The 21,073-nt window shown below is 46.4% G+C and overlaps 1 protein-coding gene across 2 annotated transcripts in view; it reads left to right on the top strand.

The window, feature by feature from the left end:
- Positions 1-21,073, top strand: part of Rfx4 (regulatory factor X4) — a 156,859-nt gene that overhangs the window by 118,664 nt on the left and 17,122 nt on the right. For both annotated transcript variants that reach the window (XM_032910419.1, XM_032910429.1), the window contains 4 exons: positions 806-900; positions 1,315-1,432; positions 12,421-12,540; positions 12,878-13,039. In XM_032910419.1, coding sequence (XP_032766310.1) covers positions 806-900; positions 1,315-1,432; positions 12,421-12,540; positions 12,878-13,039 — 495 coding nt within the window. The remainder of the gene's footprint in view (positions 1-805; positions 901-1,314; positions 1,433-12,420; positions 12,541-12,877; positions 13,040-21,073) is intronic.

Genomic DNA, 21,073 nt, shown 5'->3' with positions numbered 1-21,073 from the left:
ATTTTGAACTGTGGCTGTATTTACCGTGTCCTAAAACCACACTGAAAATATGTGATGAAAGAGAGGCTTCAATGAGGGCGTCCCCAGTCAGGTACCCGCTTCCCACAGTGCTTCCCTGGTTTCCATGCACATCCACACTTAGTCTCCTAACCTGAAGCTGAAGTCAGGGCAGAGAGAGGACAGGTGGTTTCCTTTGATTAGTATACAGTAGGTACACATGCCCACTGAGAGGCTGGGCGAGCTGCATACACAGTACAGTTGTGCACATGCCCACTGAGAGGCTGGGCGAGCTGCATACACAATTCAGTTGTGCACATGCCCACTGAGAGGCTGGGCAAGCTGCATACACAGTACAGTTGTGCACATGCCCACTGAGAGGCTGGGCGAGCTGCATACACAGTACAGTTGTGGTACAGAAACATTGGGATCACTACATGCGCCCCATCCCTGGACAGAGAGCAAGAGGTGGTAATGGTTGAGGAAGGCTTTCCAGAATAAGAGGGAGAGCACAGATAATGTATCAAACAGTGATGACCAACAGTGAGAGAGGAGCTGTTCGGCAAGGAGACTCGGCACGTATCGAGCCATTAGCCAGTGCTGTTGATGATGTAAGATGCTATGAGAGATGTGAGGAGGAGGGGTAACATGTCTGCTGGCAAGAGGCGGGAGTGGGGGGGAGGGCGGAAGGATTCCATCTCATCAGGGTCGTGAACCGCTGCACAGTTCAGTCCTCTGTGCCTTTAAGAATATCCCTCTGCGGAACCACAACATGAGTGAGGTGTGTCTGCCTCTGCTTCATTTACAGTGTACCAGGAGTTTGACCACCTGCTGGAGGAACAGTCCCCCATCGAGTCTTACATAGAGTGGCTGGATACCATGGTAGACCGATGCGTTGTGAAGGTTGGTAGAGCAGAACAGAAGGGGCAGCCATGGCTCCTGCCAATGGCTGGTTATCTCTATGGACACCTAACTAGCATAGAACCCCAGAGTGAGTGAGCTAATCTAATACTCCTCCACTTCCATGGACCCTGGGATTGCAAGGGGCAGACCTTGCCCCAGCCCTTGGAGTGAAGGGAGCGGAGACAGGATTCTGAGTCTCCCATTTCTGATTCATTTGGGTGGGTGTCCCCTTGTTACTGTACATAGCGTCCTGGGATCGGATTTCATTAATGTGTTTATTCTGCTAAAACTGAAAATTTTTTTTAAAAAAATTCACAGTTTCACAGGCTTGGAAGGTATACAGGCCTTCCCTCATTTCTCAGAGCCAGCAGTGAATGAAAGACCAAAGCACTAAAGCCATTCGCTTGCTTGCAGGTGGCGGCCAAGAGACAAGGGTCCCTGAAGAAAGTTGCCCAGCAGTTCCTGTTGATGTGGTCTTGCTTTGGCACGAGGGTGATCCGGGACATGACCTTGCACAGTGCACCCAGCTTCGGTAAGACTATCCCAGTGTCACACATGCTAGAGCATGTGCACACGTGCACACACAAACGCACACTCGCCACACACCATACACATATCCCACACTACACAACACACACAACACACAGCACACACCATAAACGCAATATCCAAATATCCAAACCCTTTCTTCTGGCCTCCGTGTACTGGGTCCACCTCTGTGGAGTCATCCACAGCATCGCTTGCTGTCTTTGAGGCCACAAGGCCCTCATGAAGGCATCTGTTGGGGTTGGGGCACTACACTGTTAGGATTTTCAGACAGCAAGAGGGCACTGAATGAATGCTAGAGGTGAAATAGTGAGGCAGCCTCTGTGAAAATGAGGTTTGCTACAGAGAGACCTGCCGGCATCTAAGGGGGTAAGGGTGGCTGTGGCCAAGCACTCCTCATCAGATGTCGCCAGTGTCTGCCATTCTATGGGAGCAACCCGCAGAGCCCCAGCAGCTGGGGTTGATCTAAGGCTGGGCACACACAGGCCTCGGAGTTTCTGCCTTTGCAAACAGTGGGACTGACACTCCTGGTGATGCTATGCTGCTTTCCATTTAAGATTAACTTCTGATGTTTTGATTAGCATTTCTTCAGCAATGCACTCTGGTCCACTCTCTAGAAGGGGGCTTTTGCACTCACATCTTTTCTTGGTCCCTTGGGTCACCCCAAGTCCTCACTTTCTACTCTCCACTGGGATGGTGCTTGAGTTCCTCTCCAGGGTGGTCCTGTCTCTGCAGGCAGAAACCTGGTCCCTAATTCGGTGATGCTACCATGCTACCTGTAGGACACAACTGCCTGCTTTTCAGTGGAGAAGCAGTATGTCTAGTCATCCACGTTGTCCATAGCAAGGGAGGCAGATTCTGAAACCACTGGCCCCTGTTTTCCTGGTGTCTCTTCCAGGGGCTGTTGGTAAGGCTTCTGGGTAATCGCTCCCAGGCCGTCTTCTTCTGCAGGTGTAGACGCGCTCCCACTTCTCATAATTTCAGATTAAGCCAATCAACCCTCAGCTTCATCCCGGGGTTTTAATTTGACACTTTACCATCTACCTTGTAATGGAGCTGGCTGGCACCATTTCCCAGCTGTGTCACATGGAGAGGTGTCCCTGAGGTAGAACGCAGGCACATTTTTTAGGAAAGGCTGTTGACTGCTCACAGAGGACTTCTCGGCACTTCAGCCCTGGGGCTCTCTGAGCCTGCCCATGCTTCAGCTCAGATAGGAACTTTCTCTGAGCGGAGCACGGAAACACTCTGGTCACTACTGCCTTGGCGGTGCCATCAGGTGTGACAGTTTGATGACTCGCGGTCCATGGTGGTTAGTGTTAGCACATTAGCCATAGCTCTGGAAAGATCATTTGTGTGTAACTCCTCCTTGTGTGTGACTGCTTCTGCTTAGGTATATGGCTGAGAGGGATCTTAAGATTTTTCTTTTCTTTGCTTCCAAACTGAAGATCGGATGTTTTCCACACAAGCACATGCATGCACATGCACACATCGAGGAGCCTCTCCTCCTCCCTTACCCCTTATTCTCCCATTGGCTGATGCATGGAATAAGCAGACCACTGACCACCTTGGTTGGTCTTGTTGTTCTTGTTGTTTTAATTTGGAGATCATTTGTTTTGGCTGAGTTAATGATCAATGTAAAAATGGAAGCCTGGACAAAACAATTGTGGTTTATCAAAACCTTGAATTTCTTCCTGAAATGTACGTCTCTTTGTAATTGGGTTAGGTGGGCTTATTTCCTTTCTAATCACACTGTTTTGAGTTGTGCCGGAAACTCAGGTAAACGGCAAATGTACCTGTATATGTATAAAATCTTGATCACAGTCACCCAGACTCACATGAATGGCACAAAAGGGACAGACAACTTTATTTTATCCATAACAATGCTTTAAAATTTTTGAACTAAGATTTTTTTTAATTGAAAGTGATGAGAGAAAAGAATAATCATTACCTGTTGCAAATTCTAACAGATGCCAGGAACAGTGGGGCAGCATCTTACAAGTGCTGAGAACAAAAATCGCCAACTTATTAAGAGTGAGAGCAGCAGAAAGGTGTATTCAGTTACACACACACACACACACACACACACACACACACACACAGTGGAAAGAGATGTCAACCTGGTTTCACTCTTACAGTATTTTCCTCAGCCTTGAGTGGGTTGAAACAATGCTTGCCTCTAAGTCCATTCAGCAAACTCTGAACCGGTTCAGCTCATCTGACTCATTGTTGAGTTTTGCAGCTTGGGGCGACAGGCAAGTTGAAAGAATGTGGGGCAGACAAAAGCCCAGCTCCCCCTTTCTGCCTGTATATGTCAAAGACCCAGTTGGTGGCTGTGTTTGGGTCATGCATTCGCTGTATGAAAACAGCTAATTAGGAAAAAGAGCTCTGTGTTCCCTGGCCCCCTCCCCCAGCTGCAGGGGCCAGCTCCATGTATCTTATAACTCGTGCACGGTCCTCGGCATGGTGAGTAGTGTGCGGTTCGCACATATACCAGCTTGGCAGGCTGGTCGCTACAGTGATCTTGGAAAATACCTCCAAGAACCCTGGCAGACACCTCCTCAGAACAACCCGTTTGGAAGATAGTTGATACCTTTCTTCTCTGTGGCTGCTTTCCATTGTTGCCTCTGTAATTCCTTTTCTCTGGGTCTGTCTTTTGATCTGGAGTAGCCAGACTTACCTACCGTAAACGGTGTCTCCAGAAGAAGTTCGCAAAGGTAACAGGTGACAAACTTTGGGCCTGGTGCTGTTGACCAAATGAAGGCTTCTGTCTCAAAAACCATTCCTCCTCGGTCAACTGATTTAATTTCAGTTCAGGGGACGCCCGGGTCTCCCTTTCGTTGTAGATTTTCACCAAATGCCCATTTATTTTACCATTTTGGCTGTCTGGAAAGTAACAATAATTTCTGATGTTCTCCAGAGCAAAACTATCTGAAAAGATAGCTGTTGGGGCAGGGCTGTGTGTCCTTCCACACGACACTTTTCTACAGGCTTGTTTATTGTCCAGCTTCGAAGCTCACCCTCCTGGGCTGGGGCTGGGAAGCCCCACGTGCATCTGTCAGGGAGGCTTGAGGACCTAGTCACTGTGATGGGAACTTCCAAACTCCTTCTCTACACTCGGGGTGGCTCCCCCTTACCCAGAGCCTGCTAAACGTTAGGACCCCATGTCGCTAGTGTTGCTCTCCAAGCTCTGAGAGCATGGATTTCCTTCCCTGGTAAAGGCCCAGAGAGAAGGAGCACTTGCATAAGACAGTCAGTTTTTCCAGGGAGAAGGCATCCTTCTCAGCTCAAGTGTGCTCTTTCCAATAAACTACCCTGACCACCGGCCTTTGTCAGCTCAATACCGATGGGAACTACAAAATAATATTTATGGAGAGCCTAATAGATTTTAGACATTATATTAACATTTTTTTCTATTACTGTCTCCAGTATGTCAGATGAGGAAGCTGGGGTGAAATTTAATAAAGACTTCCCTAGAGTTAGGTATATAATAAGGCAAACAGTAGTCAACAATAATTATTCTAACAAACATTTAGCAAATATATAAGATCATTTATGTCTTAGTTCAAGGCAGACAGACATAGGTTCCCTCCCCAGGGGTGGGAAGGGAGCTCGTTGGATCTCTTTGCCCAAGCTCAAGGAGGCAGCGTGGCAGAGCTGGTTCAAAACCAGATCCGTCGACCTCAACATAAAGCCGACACTCATTCTGACCACTGTCACCAGTGTCACATGAATGGCACAAGAGAGCCAGACAGCTTCATTTTATCCACAATGGTTTCAAACTTTTGAATTAAGGGTCTTTTGTAAATGAAGATGAGAGAAAAGAATGCTCGTTGGACTGCTGCAAATGCTACTAGATGCCAGGGACAGCGGAGCAGCATCTTAGAGAGCTGAGAGCAAATACCGCCAACTTAGTAAGAGTGAGGGCCACAGAAGGGCGTACTCAGTCATGTAAAGACCAGGAGAATTTGGCATCACAAATACACCTCAAAGAGCAAAGGCTGCAAAAGGATGCTCTTTAGCAAGAAGAAAAATAAAGCCACAGACATGCTGGCAGCCCAGAAACAGGGGTTTTCTGACAGCTACTGCTACATGACAAACTGTCCCAAAGCAGAGAGGCCTGTAACAGCCATCTCACCATCTGGACAGGCTCTAGTGATCAGCACTTAGGGTGACTCGGGTCTATGTGACCATCCAAGGGGGAAGGTCTCACATACACAGCAAGTTCCTTCACGATCTGTTGGCCCAAGAGCTCCAGGCCTTCTCTCCCCAATCTTTAACGCAAAGGGTGTTCATGAACTGGGGGCCTGTGTCACATGAGAGAAACACTTATGCAAACAAGTTTAATTAGCTAATCCTTTCTACATTTGTTATCTATGTATGCATGTATGTATGTATGTATTATGTATGTGTGTATGTATGTATGTGTGTATGTGTGTATGTATTATGTATGTGTGTATGTATGTATGCATGTATGTATGTGTGTATGTATATATGTGTGTATGTATGTATGTGTATGTATATATGTATGTATGTGTGTATGTGTGTATTATGTATGTGTGTGTATGCATGTATGTATGTGTGTATGTATGTATTATGTATGTGTATATGTATGTATGTATGTGTGTATGTGTGTATGTGTGTATGTGTGTATGTGTCGGGGTGGATGGGTGGGCAAGGGTGTGGGAAGCCATGCCACAGTACAATTGTGCAGATTAGAGGACAACCTTTGGGAGTCAGTTCTCTCTTTCCACAATTTGAGTTCTGTGAATTGAACTCATCTTAGGGTTGGCAGCAAGCACCTTACCCACCGAGACATATCAATGGCCCTACACTAATCTTTATATGTGTTCTTTACAAAGACACAGACAAGTCCTAGGGGGAAATGTAGACCGTGGAGTAACGAGACATGACTGCTGGAGGAGCAACTGAAGTGTGTACAGGTCTTTGGCTCTGCTAGAACTACTAATTACTTCAGATTTTGTCAGAAATGTGCATCTATACATATATGCTTTTATAGCAGACATGTAGGGTGTATGTACAGGATAAATTAAGAGACTGTCACTATGACGACATAGTCATAACTTACAGGGGAATGCAGTACGATGACCGTTTGAGATATGGTAGGAACTGAGGAGGTGAGACACAGAACACAGGTGATGAGGTTCAACACAGAGCGAGACAGTGGAGACAACCACCAGACGAAACGAGGAAGCCTCTGTTCCTGTGAACACAGCAGGCAAAAGTATAACTCTTAATTTACGAAGATCTCCCATCTAAAAGAATAAAAATTAAAACTGGAAAGCAACAATTACCAGCTAATCTCAATTTCAAACCTGGCGAGAGCAGGAGAAAAGACTGCTGTCACTCAGCTACATTGTTTACTGCAGAGAGAACCCCAGACGACCTATTTAATCCAGGCCATTTTGTCTGGGACAGTCTCTCTCTGTGTAGCCCTGGATGGCTGAAATTCACCATTTAGACCAGGCTGGCATCGACCTCACAGAGATCCACCTGCCTCTGCCCTGTGAGTGCTGGGATCGAAAGTGTGTGCCACTGTGCCCAGCCTTCTCTTTTCAAAACCGCGGGTAATGGTGGGGGTAATGTCTCCTTGAGTGGGTAAGGTGCTTGCTGCCTGATCTGATGATCTGAGCTGGATCCTTTGGACCTACAGACTGGACAGAACTGACTTCCAGAAGTTCTCCTCTGACTCCACTATACACAGTGGTACGTGTGTGCCTTCACACCCACTACACACACACACACACACACACACACACACACACACACACACACACACACACACACACACACACACAGAGTAAAATAGATACATAGACTGACAGACAGATGTCATGGTTGATAGAGATCTGACAAAATCTCAAGAATGGTTCAAAGCCTACTCATGACTAAGGATCATCCCATATCCATGGGTTAAAAAGAAATGTTATAAGGCCATCTCAAGAGTTTATAGAGAAAGAAAAAAATTTCTTTGCAGTCACTTTCCATGTATGACTTTGGAGAAACGTCGTAAAGTAGAAATCAAAGAGGACATTAAAAGGTGTTTTAAAATCTCTACCACGAACAGTTCACTAAATGGTGATGTATCGTAAGCTTTCCCACTTAAGACATAAAAAGCCAGGAATAACTTCTCACACTCTAATAAATCTGTACTAGAGGTCTAGCAAATCAGTAAGAAAAGGAAATATATGGATAAGAAGAAAACCACACAATCATCTATTTAGAGACACTATGATTGGCAAAGAGAAGAGAGCCCAGGGCTGGCAAGGTGGTTCAGTGGGGTAAAAAGACTGCCAATCTGACCGCCTGAGGTCAGTCCTCAGGACCCACCAAGTGGTCCTCTGACCGCCACACACACACACACACACACACACACACACACACACACACACACACACACACACACACACACACACACACACACACAAACACTAAACGTAATAAAGTTTCTTTAACCAAAGAGTCTTGGGAATTAAGTTACATTTGTTTTTATAAAGTAATTGATATTCTCAGCACAACATTGAACTATTTTTTAAAAATAGCATTATTCCTAGTAACAAGTGAGTCTAAGAAGTACCTTGAAATAATTCTGAAGTACAAGTGTTAAGATCTGCAAAGCTTTATGGCCAGGACGGGTGGCTCATGCATCCCTGTTGTGTCAGCACTCAGAGGGCTGAGGCCAGGGACCACTGCAGTCCAGCTTGTGATGCACAGTGAGTTCAAAGTCAGCCAGAGCCACATGATGAGACCCTGTCTCAAAGAAAGCGATTGGGGTGGGGAGGGGGTCTTTAAAGAAAAGAATTTGAATTCCTAAGGAAACTAAAGGGTTAAGAAAATGAAAATGCTGTGAAGGTCAGGGCAAGCAGGCACAGGGACAGGTTCAGCTGACAGAGTGAACAGAGTGGCATTCGACTTGAAGCAACAGCCCAGAGACAGCAGGGCTGGCCTGGCAGGAGGGGCAGCATCTTCAGAGCCACACTGCTGCATCTTCAAGATAAGGGTATGAGGGACTCCTGAGGAGACAGGAGAGGGGCTCAGACCAGAGGATTGTCTGTGGTAAGAATGTTAGGGCGACTAAGATGAAATTCCAAAAAGGAAGCATCTACATGAAAAATAGTAACGATGACAAAAATAGATCTTAAACTTCTTTTTAAAAAATAGGAAATGATCATTTTATGATCTTGGAATAGGAAATTGTTTATTAAAAATAAAAACACAAATACACACATGAAGGACAAAGCATGAAGGAAAATACTGCCAAGGTTGACATTTGAATGTGTGTGTGTGTGTGTGTGTGTGTGTGACCACGGACCCTGAAGGAATGTGAAACCAGACAGTGTGAGAGGCGAGGCCAGGCTGTCTCCACTGGCTATATGTTAGATACTATAAATCAGCCACATGAAAATTTTGGAGAAGAGACACGGATATTTATGTTTTAAACTGCCCTGGAGTAATAAATTGTGCCTCTAATCTTGCAAACCAGATGGAGCGAATGATGTCAGAGCCACTCTGTACTCTTGGATGACCACAGGATAGTTCATAAATGGCAGCTACCGTCCCTCCGCCAGTCTGCTCTCCAAGGCTAAGCACCCCTACTCTGTGATCACCTGTTAACCCCCTCCATTTCTCCATTTGTCTCTTGTGACTTCATTTTCTCACCGTGTTTAAGGCTCAGTTCCTGAAACTGTAGCCACACTAGGAATGACACGTTGGGGTTTTAAATGTGTGCTTAAGAAGTCCCATAAACAAAGTGAGAGTGCTTCTAAAAAGGACCTGGAAAGGAGGAGGGTGTTTTTACAACAGGTATATCAAAGTTAAAATCCAGAATATATTGACTCATTCTCTAACTAAGGTATCTATATGTCTGTCTTATCTTTCCATCTATCATCCATCCATCCATCCATCCATCCATCCTCCATCATCCATCATCTATCTATCATCTATCCATCCATTTATCCTCCATCTATCCATTTGTCCATCCGTCCATCCATCCATCCGTCCATTCATCCATCCATCATCCATCCGTCTGTCCGTTCATCCATCCATCCATCCATCCATCCATCCATCATCCATCCATCCATCCATCGTCCATCCGTCCGTCCATTTACCCATCTATTTATTGGGGACACAGGGATATTTGGAAGTCAGGACAACCTGTGGGAGTCGGTTCCCTCCTTCTACCAGGAGGTCCCAAGGAAAGAACTCAAGCTGTCAAGCTTGGTGCAAGGGCCCTTGCCCACTGAGGTATCTCTTTGGTCTTTAAATAATTATTTTTAGAGCAAATACTCCATAATTATGAAAAATAAGAAACAAATGTAAACAGCACTTTACAGAAGAGGAAATTCTAATGAACAATAAGCACATGATAAAAAACACGTCGTTGTGGTTAATTAGGTTACTGCAAAGTTCACACCCTTTCTGCCCCACACCTTCCACAGTCCTGGTAAAAGTGTAAACCACTCTGGTGGTCAATCGGGCACTCTCTTAAGACTGGATGAGCAGGTATTCTTGGAATTTGTTGGTTGGACTTTTTAGACCTCGATACTAGGAGACAGACAAAAATAGTCACTGTAGCCAATTTTCAAGGATGAAAATTTGTCAGCAACCTAGCTTTCGATGGCAGGAGAATGAACTGGGGTAGGGAGTGACCATCCAGCTGCAGCATCAGCATTCAGCATCAAGGCGCTACAAATAGAAAATGTCCAGAGCAGGCTGTGGACGGTCGTGTGGAGTATCCGTATCATTTCCGTCACACTAGAAAATTATCGGTGTGCTCTCTACAGACGTGCGTGTACAGTAGCGGTATAAAACACACACGACCAACAACAGATTCAAGATTAGTGATTATTCAAAGGACAGATACAGTCAGGGATATTATAGAAAAGAAGGGAAGAGGGAACTAAAATTAAAAAAACCCATCCAATTTAAAGATAGAAAAATGTTACGCACATCATAAAGCTATGTGGTAAGTATACTGATGTTCTTGTCAGAATGCTCTCATTTTCTAGAAGCTAGGAAAGTCACGCCAGACTTAAGAAAATTCTAGAGTCTATCAAATGCTCCTGAGTAGGTTACCGTATAGAAGCAGTCTCTTTTTGTCTCCGACACTTTTTATCATATTGGCCTTTGGTGATCACTAGCTCTGGACCTGAGCAAGTGGTTTATACTCCCTGGGCCTTCATCTCCCCCCACCCCTGCCAACCCTTCCCACATACTAGCAGGAAAAAAAAAATAAAACCTCTCAGTGCTGTTGGAAGGTGGAATCGCTTATATATGGGTAGTAGTCTGTGCTTGACCACTCCTTCATTCCTGTAATGTATGAGTGCTGAGTCTCTGCTGTGTTCCTGACGCTGCTGGCCAACACCAGAGGACAGGAGGGATTTCTTAATCTCTGTTATGGAACTACAACATCTTCTTTCCCTCCTCCTCCTTCTCCTCCTCCTCCTCCTCTTCCTTCTCCTCCTCCTCTTCCTCCTCCTCCTCTCTTCCTCCCTCTCTCTCTGTAACCCCCAAGTTTTTCTTCTATATTTACTCTTCCCTGTGGCCATTACACCCTGGCACTGAACTGCTCATTGCCCAACGACCTTAATGAGGGATTTTAAAGGACACTGCAGTCCTTGTAAAGTCAAGTTTTCAAGCATCCCTAGTACTCAGAGAGCCACAGGGGCAATAGCTCTACAAAGCTCCTGATTGAAGAACAGTGGAAAATTGGAGACCTATCGGATGTGTGTTGATGGTTTCTAGAGGACTTCCTGGACAAACACTGCTAGATAACCCCCCTCCCCATTCTCTCATCATCCAGGGGTTTCTGTTCTAAGTCATTAGTTCACAGATGTTTCATTCCATTCATGTTGACTTAGACCAGATCTTAGCAAATAAAATAATTCCTTCATTATGAATGCTTCAAGTATTTGACATTACCTTTTGACTTTTTTTTAACTGTGAATGAATGAATCACACTCACTGTATAGTTCTTGAGATAACAGTTATCGTTTATTAAGCACCTAGTGTATACTTATCACATGTGCACTGGAAGCTTCACTGACCTCCTTTTAGAGAAGATTACATTGCATCCTAATTAAACAACAGCTCCTGTTCTGAGTGAACGGGTTCACGGCTGGCTCTGCCACTTAACTGTGTGGCTTTGCACGTTTCTGTGACTCCCCCTCTGAGTCTAGCAGAGTCCTGTTTACCTCCTATGGCTGAGGTGTAGGTTACACACTGTGACCTCCATGGGCTGACGTGCTGTTGCCACAGAGCACGCACTCAGAGTGCATCTGACTCTGTCTTAGGAGGGCCAGGCAGGGTAGGCTGAAGCAAATCACAGTGACGTTTGTACCGGCCAGCTGTACCTCGGAGAACGCTGAGCCTACACTGAAGGCTCACTTTCCTCCTTGAGGAATTAACTACTTCCAAAGGAAGAGGTCTCCTTGGAAACTCCCAACTCTTTCCCCCTCTGGCACCTTTTCTAAAAAACTCCTGCATCTCCAAAACACTCAGGGTCATGAGTCTGTGATTGTAAATTTACTATTTCAGTTCTGCTTCTGGGATCATGCCGGGTATATTGCTACACACCCAGGAACTAAAGGGCACATTGCGGCCATGGATGTATTTATAGGATGTGCTCCAGAAGGAGTGGAAAGGAATGCCATTGTGCTGAGCTGGGCAGAGTGAGGAGTGCAAAGGCTAGAATGGAGGCTGCTAGGAGCCTGACGGCTTGAGCGCATTTGCAAGTGCTCAGTGTGCACTGTTTTTTCTTTTCATGATGGCGGATGAATGGAGAGGAACTAATGACTAACGGGCTTATCTGGGAGTGTGGCAAAGGTGGAGAGATGATGAGGGAGAGGAATGGGTTCCTGAGCACTGCTTGGAGGACACAGTAGCGTGCTGTTGGCCAGGGGGAGGCGCCACACAAAGTGGTGTGACTGACTTTTCCGTCTGCTCTTTCCGCACCAGGGTCTTTCCACCTAATTCACTTGATGTTCGACGACTACGTGCTCTACTTGCTAGAGTCTCTGCATTGTCAGGAGCGGGCCAATGAGCTCATGCGAGCCATGAAGGGAGAAGGAAGCACTGGTGAGCAGAACTTTACAGGAGTATCAGAACTTAGCAATCTGACCGATGGAACTTACCTCTGTTGCCTTAAGTCCACGGAGCCAAGAATTTAGCTGAGTGGGTCAGATGCTGAGAAATCAACAGTATCTCTTCATTAGAGTGAGCTCTTGGGTGTATGGAAACCATTGAAGGACTTTAAGCAAGGACTGACCCATAGGGCATAGATCAGAAAGCAGGTTCCTTCCTTCCTTCCTTCCTTCCTTCCTTCCTTCCTTCCTTCCTTCCTTTCTTTCTGGTTCTTCAAAGGCAAGTGACCTTGACCTTGGGATCTAAGAATGTACCTTTTCTCTGATTGCAGCAGAAGCCCAGGAAGAGATTATCTTGACAGAGGCTACCCCACCAACCCCTTCACCAGGCCCATCATTTTCTCCAGCAAAATCTGCCACATCCGTGGAGGTGCCACCTCCCTCCTCTCCCGTCAGCAACCCATCCCCTGAGTACACTGGCCTTAGCACAACAGGTAAGGGAGTTCTCCAAAGTGCTGGGAGGGGGGTACGTGTTAAAAGCAAGAAATTTCTGGAAAATGGGTCTTCCTCAAATCACCAAAAGGAGTACCAGGATTCAGGAATCTTCCTGGATTTTTGAAAGGCTTATGGGCCTCAGGTTATTTATGACTACACCTTCCAAATGTTGTCGATTCAGTTGGCAGATTAAACACGTGGTACATCACTATCCCCCAAGGTAAGTCACTGAAACTATCAGGATGTCATGTAAGCTAGTGTCCAGGCACCCTGAAAACAAGGAGCATGGACCCAAACCTGAGCAATGTCTCTGGAGAGGTGGTGGCGAGGCCATGCCAAGCCACAATAGGACACATTGAGGTGGCAGTGAGAACAGAGTTGATCTTGGGCCAAGCTCGGACCACACTGAGCAGGACCTGTAGGCTGACGCTACTAGAAGGTTGCTCTGATGGGAGACCCACAGCCCAAGGTACACACTGTGTTCTCACATGCTAACCATACCCAAGAATCACCAAAAGTCTCAGTAAACACCCATACCTAAAACAAGGGAAGGAACCCCAAAGAGGTACTTGTATATCATTGTCCATAGTGGAAAGGACCCATTGGGTGTCCTTTGCCCATCGATGGGTGAATGGATATAAACACAGTATACCAGACAATATTTTTCGTTGTAGCATAACATACCGTGACTGAATCTTGAAGGTATTGTGCTAAGTGAAATGAGCTAGACATTAAAGCACAGGTGTCTGACTCCTCCTGTACAGGGACCCCAGAGCAGTCAAGATCAGAGAGTGAAATAGCGGTTAGAGGCAGGGGACATAAGGACAGAGTAAGGGAGTTTCAGTTTGGAAGATCAAAACGCTGGAGATGGATGGTGATGGGAGATGGATAACCCAATGTACTAAGCCAAGAGCGGTCTAATTGGGAGGTTTTAGATTAAGGTGTTTTATCATGATAAAAAAATCACCATACCATTGCTGAAAGCACAGCCCACGAACGAGGAACGGCGTAGCGCAGTAGAAAAGGGAGAGTTATACATTCATTCGTGAGAGTCGGAGATCTTCAAGAAGAAATAGATGCTCTTGAAAGAGAAATTTCAACATATAGGTTGAACAGAAAGCAAAATACAACTGAAGGAGAATTAGTTAAAGAACGAGCTGATGTTCTCTGATAAAACAATCAGTGAAATTGATAAAGATATATTAAGCATGAGAACTGTGCCAAGAGAAAGAGCTGATAAATTCAGAAAGTCTTGTCTGAGACAGGGTCTCGCTGTGCATCGTGACTCACGGCTGTAGGAGCTGTACGGAAGGAGGACTGCTGAGTGTGTGAAGCTATACCAGGCTGGGCGGGGCTCCAGAGTGAGCCAGTATCTCAAAAATAAAAAATAAACGAAAGGAGGAATGAAATGAAATAAAAAATAAACGAAAGGAGGACAAGATGAGAAAGGGGAAAAGGAAAGTGCTGTGCTGTTAAAATAAAGGCAACCTCAGGTGGGGAGAGAGAGATGGAGGGGAAAAGGGAGGAGAGGGACAAAGGGAGGGATACAAAGGGAGGGGGAGAGGGGGAGAAAGGAGAGAGGATGGGGAGGGAGAGGGAGAGAAGGAGAAAGGGAAGAGAAGGAGAAGAGGGAGGGAGGGAGAAGAAAGAGAAGAGGGAGGAAGGGAGAAGGGAGAAGAAGGAGGTAGAGTGGAGAGGGAAAAGAAAGAAAGAAGAGGAAGAGGAAAGAGAGGGGGAGAAGGGGAGGAAGAAGGTAGGAGAATGGGGAGGAAGAGTAGGGAAAGGGAGAGGGAAGAGGGGAAGACAGTGGAGGGAAGAGGGGAAGAGAGGTAAAGAGAGGGGAAGAGAGAAGAGAGAAAGAGGGGGAGAGAGAGAAAGGAGGGGGGAGAGAGTGCAAACTAATAGCTTGGTGGTTTTACAGAGATAAGACTTAGGGAACAACTTTCTCTCCTTGAATCCTTAGGTGATTAAATGGGGGCTGGGGTGGGGGTGGAACTCATTGCTAAACTCATTGAATAAAATCAAAAAGATCTCACTGTCCCCAAAGAAAACAGATAGCCACCAGAGGAGACCTGGCTTGATACCAGACTTATCATCTAACAGGTAGATTTTAGGTTAAGGTGTTTTATCATAATAAAAATAAAACCACCATACCATTGCTGGAAACACGTCCTACCAGAGGAGCAGCATAGCACAGTAGAAAAAGGGATATATATTCATACATGAGATCAGAGATAGTCAAGAAGAAATAGGTAGCTATTGAAAGGGAAACACATGGGTTGACCAGAAAACAAAATACAACTGAAAGAGAATTAGTTAAAAGAATGAGCTAAGAGCTTCTCCGATAACACAATTCGTGCGAAGCGATAGAGAAATGTATGAGAACCATGCTGGTCTTAGATTCCGTTTCTGATGCAGTAGTTTTAACATGCTTGAAAACCTTCCGTACGGAATGCTATTGCGTACGTTTTGTGTGAGAGAAGGGGAGTTGTGAAGGCATGTATACAGAGATGCTTTCGAAGGGTGAAATGCTATGCCGAGTGCTGTGCTTGATATGAATATTACTCTGCCAAGTCCTCGCTACCAAAAGCCACGTGGGGAAGAGAGAGGTAGGCAGTCATTATAGGAGTCGGCATAATCATGGTATAAACTAATGCTACAAGGCTCTCAGAGAAGGAGAGTCCATGCACGGAGGTATTAGGAGACCTTGCAGAGGGGAGTGGAGGGTTAGGCAAGGCGCCGTGGTATCCTATCTATTACTCAAGTGTCAAGTCTTTCTTTTTCGTCACCCCTTTGTTAGTTAGGACTGCCGTGGTGCTTTAATAGTACATGGGGAGTTACTATAGCATAAACCCACTTCACGCACGTGCACAGCATTGGTGGGGAACTCCGTCACAAGGAGAGCATTTTAAACACAGCCATTTGGAAATGCCCATTCTTCCAGTACTGGGTTCCACCAGATTCTAGTGGGTCCCCCAGCACGGTAATAGCAACACCTTCACATAACTGAGCAGACGAGCCCATGGGACGTACCTGCGGACACACTGCTTGGAGACTCTGGGAGTCCAGCTCAACACACCTTCAGGCAGGCAGTCCTGACACTCACTAGGAAGTCCGCATGAGCGCTGTGAGCACGCTTCTCTAGCACCCAAGGATTCTTCCTAGATGGGAAGTATTAGATCACTATCCCCTGGGTCTTCTGCTTCACAAAGGAATCAGTGGGGTAACAGGAGCTACCAAGAGCCATTTCCCTGACTCGTGCTTCTGATATGACCAGCATCACCAAGGCAACCCACGAGTCGTGGCCATCCTGACGTTTATAGACCGAACAGTGTGACTGGAGTGGAAAGCTCCCTCCTAGAAGGACACATAAAGCAGGGGGTATTTGCAGAGTGGGACAATGTGAATGAGACATGAGGCATGTGCAGGAGCATGAGATTTGTCCTGCCAGTGAGTCTGCCTGGCTTTCTTTGTAGCGTTTGGGGCAGGTGTGATGCTCGCCAAGGCCATAGGAATATCATAAAAGCATTGAGAGGTTCCTGTGCAACGCACGGCAGGTCATAAAAGGAGCTTCTTAGAAATCCAAATTCGAAACAGGTTCCCCTCAGACGACTGTAGGCTTTGAAGATTCTGGCACATTCCAGCTTTGTTCTCAGGTATCTCCAGAGGGCACTAAAAACGTCACCTTACATAAAAGTATGTATACTATTTTTCTCTAGTGCCACTCTTGAAATACTTCATGGATGGAGTCTGGATCCACAGACTGGATCTGGATGAGCAATGGGCCATGGTCTGGGAAGAAGTGTGCACAATTTCCTAAGAAGCTGCATGGTGCTAGGTACATGCTGTGAATGCAGTGTTGCAGGATTCTTAAAGTTGAGGCCTTGTGCACACTTCTATTGCATAATACTATAAGTTCGAAAACTAATTTTGTAAATCTAATAAAACATAACGGTCATGCTCTCCTCAAAAGATAACACACTATATGACTTTAATGCCCAATTCGTTTTATTAAACTACTGTTTTCCCATCCACTTCCCAAAAACTTGAGAACAAATAATTACACTTATTTGTGTATGTGCTTGTGCATGTTTGAGTGTGTGTGTGTGTGTGTTTGTGTGTGTGTGTGCGCGCGCACTTGTGGGGTCAAAGGCAAACGTGTAGTAGCTGATTCTCTGCTCTACCATGTGTCTCAGGGCTTATCTGCAGGCTGTCAAGGTTAGTGGCAAGTGCCTTTCCCACTGAGCTACACAGCCAGACTCAAACCAAAAAAAGTGCTTTTTAAGAAACCCCAAGTAGGGGCTGAAAATGTAGCTTAACTGGTTAGCGTTCATGAAGTCTTGGGTTCAGTTTCTAGCATAAACTTTGAATGTTGGCACACCTCTGTAATGACAGAACTCAAGAGATGGGAGGCAGAATCAGAAGTTCAAGGCCATCCTGTGCTACCTAGTAAGCTTGAGGCTAGCCTGGGCTACAGAAGGCTTTGTCTCAACAACACTAACAACAAACCCAAAACAGATATCAAGGAAAAAATTAATAGCACTGGAAATGAAGCAAGCAAACTTTGGGCTAATAAAGTTTCCTCCCCCCACCGCCAACCTCAAGTGAGATTACGGGTGACCTAGTTACTTTGGTGGATCTCAGACATATTCTGAGTATCATCAGGTTTAACCTAAGAGTCAAGGACAGCCAGATGCCTGGGCCTTTTCCTCACGCTGCCATCTCCCATTGGATGAACACTTCCTCATTTTTCTGCTATGAAAAAAGAAAACAGTTCTCAAGTCTGTTCAGCGAGCAGGAAGTATTAGTCCATGGCATATAGCCTGTGGCATCCTTTGATAGAAGGCTTAGGAAAGCCTCCCAGCACTGTGAGTTGTAACCTCTCTACTCAGTCATGTCCATGTCTAGGCCCACGTCTGTGCAGACACATATTTTTACACTCCAGTTTTAAACAAGGGGGCAGGGGATGGAAGCGGTAAGGAAAGCTGAGGCTGGTCCAGGCCAGAGCAGAGTGGTTTACTTAAGCCATTGGGCAGCACATGGTACGAGACCAGTTACAGGACTGCACAGCAACAGATTTCCACCGGGGAAAACCCAGCCCGTTTGTCATCTGCCCACCTGGAACTCTGAGGCCTGCCTCCTCCCTCGTGGTCAGGCAAAGTTCAGAAACGTTAACGTTAGGGGAAGGGGGCTCTTTTCTGCCTTGCGGGCACGGCAGGTGGCGTCAAATTGATCAGTCTATTTAACATGACATCAGGCTGCAACTCTTTAATGTCACTTAAAACAAAATGCTAAGCTCAGACTCTGTCTGGGCGGGCCACCTCGGGGCTCTAAAAGCCACATTTATGATGTCATTTTAAGTGTTCCCTCCTTTGGCACTGACAATAAAAGTTAACTATTAAACGAGTGTTTTCAGCTTCTCACCCAGGTTCCCTGCAACACAAAACCGGCAAATTGAATCTTGGGAAGTTAGGTTGCCTCGTGAAACAGGGGCATCCCTCCCAAATGACCCAGATGTAGAACATCTGGCCGCCCAGCTGCACTTTCTCTGCAGCAGCTGAGGCCGGCACAAAGATAACTGACCCCTCGGACTCTCCCAACAACAAAAGCTCAGTCACACTGAGGCTGGCTAAGCCAAGCAGCTCCCAATGGTGGGCACTGGTGACTCATTTACAGTGACTTCCTCCCCCTCCGTCACAGCTCCTTCCTCCTCTTTAAAGGAACAGAATTAGGAGAAATGAATCAGGTCAGGAAAAAGAAAAAGGTTGTTTCAGGCATGCTTTGACTTCACTCCATCCATCCATCACGCACTGACTTTCCCCCCTCCGTTGGTTATTCAATTGTTCCTGTGCTAAGCACAGATTCTGTGTTTAGTCTCTGCCCAGCCTTGGAGGTACAGAAATGGGAAAACGACAAAACACATATGGCCATTGGCCTCAGTGGTACTTAGCTTCCAGTGGCTAAGAGTTAACGTAGAAATAGTCTACCAGGTAAATATGTAACTCCAAATGACCGTAAGAGGTATGAGTGAAAAGAACAGCGTGGTATGGAAAAAGTATAACCTGGAGACCTGCCCAGCTTGGTGGACAGTGAATTCTAAGGAGGTGACATTGGTCACAGAACTGGCCAATCACAACGAGCCAACCATATAGAAGATGGGGAGGGGGAAGAAGGACAGCTAATGCACGGCCCTAGGCAGAAAGAGCTTGGTGAAATAAGGACCAGCTGCAGTGTGAAAGTGAGGGAGAGGCGCCAAGAGAGGAAGCTAATACAGTAACTTAAACAGACATGGCTTCCTTTGGCAGTGGGATGCTCCTTAAAACACAGCTCGCCCAAGGACTGAGGTGGCCATGGATGCATATTGATAGAAGGACAGGCAGATCCACATACATAATCTTTCCGTCTCAGCCTCAAAGGTTATAAGAAAGGTTTTGTTACGTATCTCAGAAAACATCATTCTCCAAATAGAATGGTTTTCAATTAAGGTAATTGAAAAACAAACAAAGCCAAACAAACCCCAAAACTTGTCTGTCAGGGCTGGAGAAATTACTCCGGGGTTAAAAAACGCTGGATGCTCTTCCAGAGGATTCGGGTTTGGTTCCCAGCTGCTCCACCTGACATTCTGTCAGGGCTCCAGTCCTATACATGACAAAACATTCACACATAGTTTATACAAGTTTGAAACTAAAAATTCAAGCGGTCGGGAACAGTAAGCACTAGCAGCCTATGCGGCCAGTTCAGGTAAGGAGCTGAAGTGATCACTGCGTTCAGGTTCCATAATTGAAGTCTGAACAGCTGCAGGTGGGGGGTGGCTAGCGTCTGAGGCAGTGCATTCCAGATCCTCCACACGCTCGCCCGCTCGCCAGAGCTTAGGCCTGAGAATCTGCAAGCAAAGGCTTAGCTGAGATTTTCAGGTGGGGAGAAAAGGCTCATCGAATCCATCCACAATGCAAAGGAGCAGGTATACAAGTGGCCAGTAGACTCTCACTGTTTCCGGGGTGGGGTGTCACTCTGTGGTAGGGTGCTTGCTTAGCACGTGGACTCGATCGCCAAGACTGGGGGCAAGATTTTCATTTTAGGCGGGATGTATGACAGGAAGCAACGTGTCACAGAGCTCTGCTCCTTGGTGCTAATTCGATGGACCCACAGCCTGGCACGGGAGATGCTTACTACAGCAAAGGTCCCGCTGCTGACCTAGGGGTGCAGGGTCTGCGTTTTAACTGTCTCCCGGATCTGCAAGGGGGAAGTACAGTTGCCAAGGAAACGCTCTGGAGCCAGGGCCTGCACTCTGTATCCAACTGTGCACCTCACCTGACCAAGCCCTTCACTTCCTGGGACTCAGTTCCCTCATCTGACACAGATGTTTGACAAGTCCGGCTGTAGCAGTACAGGTCCCAGTACTTGGGATTGAATTTGAGGCTGAGGCTGGAGAAAGGAAGTCCACGTGATCAAGACCATTCCAGGATAGGGGAGCCTGTCTCTCAGCAAACAAAAACAACACAGAAAAGGGAGGCCCCCAACCCTGTTGTGAAGGTTTAAAGGACTCAGTGTGAGCAAAGAAACATGGATGCACTCGTTTCTGTTGACTGCCTTTCTTTTCCAAGTGTACTTTCTGTCCTGTGCTCACAAACCCCAGCCGAAAGGAAAACCACCTTGATGAAGAATGTTCTTTTGGGTATGGGGAGAAAATAGTCCCTTATTGCAGTCTCAACACCGTAAAGCAGCTAGCAAGTGCCCCGTGACCTTTATAGAGTCCTGAACGACCAGGAGCTCTGTCACCGCGCAGTCCTCAGACCACACTGGGGTCGAGTGAACATCGCGACGCTGGAGGAACAGACAAAATATAGGACTCGGCGAATAGGGAGGCGCCGTTGTTTACCCAACACATCAGGAGCACTTGGGCCACGTCAGCTTTGCTTTATTGGTGTCCCTTAAAGCACAGCCATTGCAGCAGCGCTTCTCACTGGAGGTCCCCCACCCAGGAGCTGGGATACTGGGGATGTTCTCTCCGCTCCCCAGGCAGAAACTGCTTC

Source organism: Rattus rattus, chromosome 1 (assembly GCF_011064425.1).
Source record: "Rattus rattus isolate New Zealand chromosome 1, Rrattus_CSIRO_v1, whole genome shotgun sequence".
Taxonomy (NCBI): domain Eukaryota; kingdom Metazoa; phylum Chordata; class Mammalia; order Rodentia; family Muridae; genus Rattus; species Rattus rattus.
Note: the sequence above shows the minus strand (reverse complement) of the source record. Positions and strands in the feature narration are given on the sequence as shown.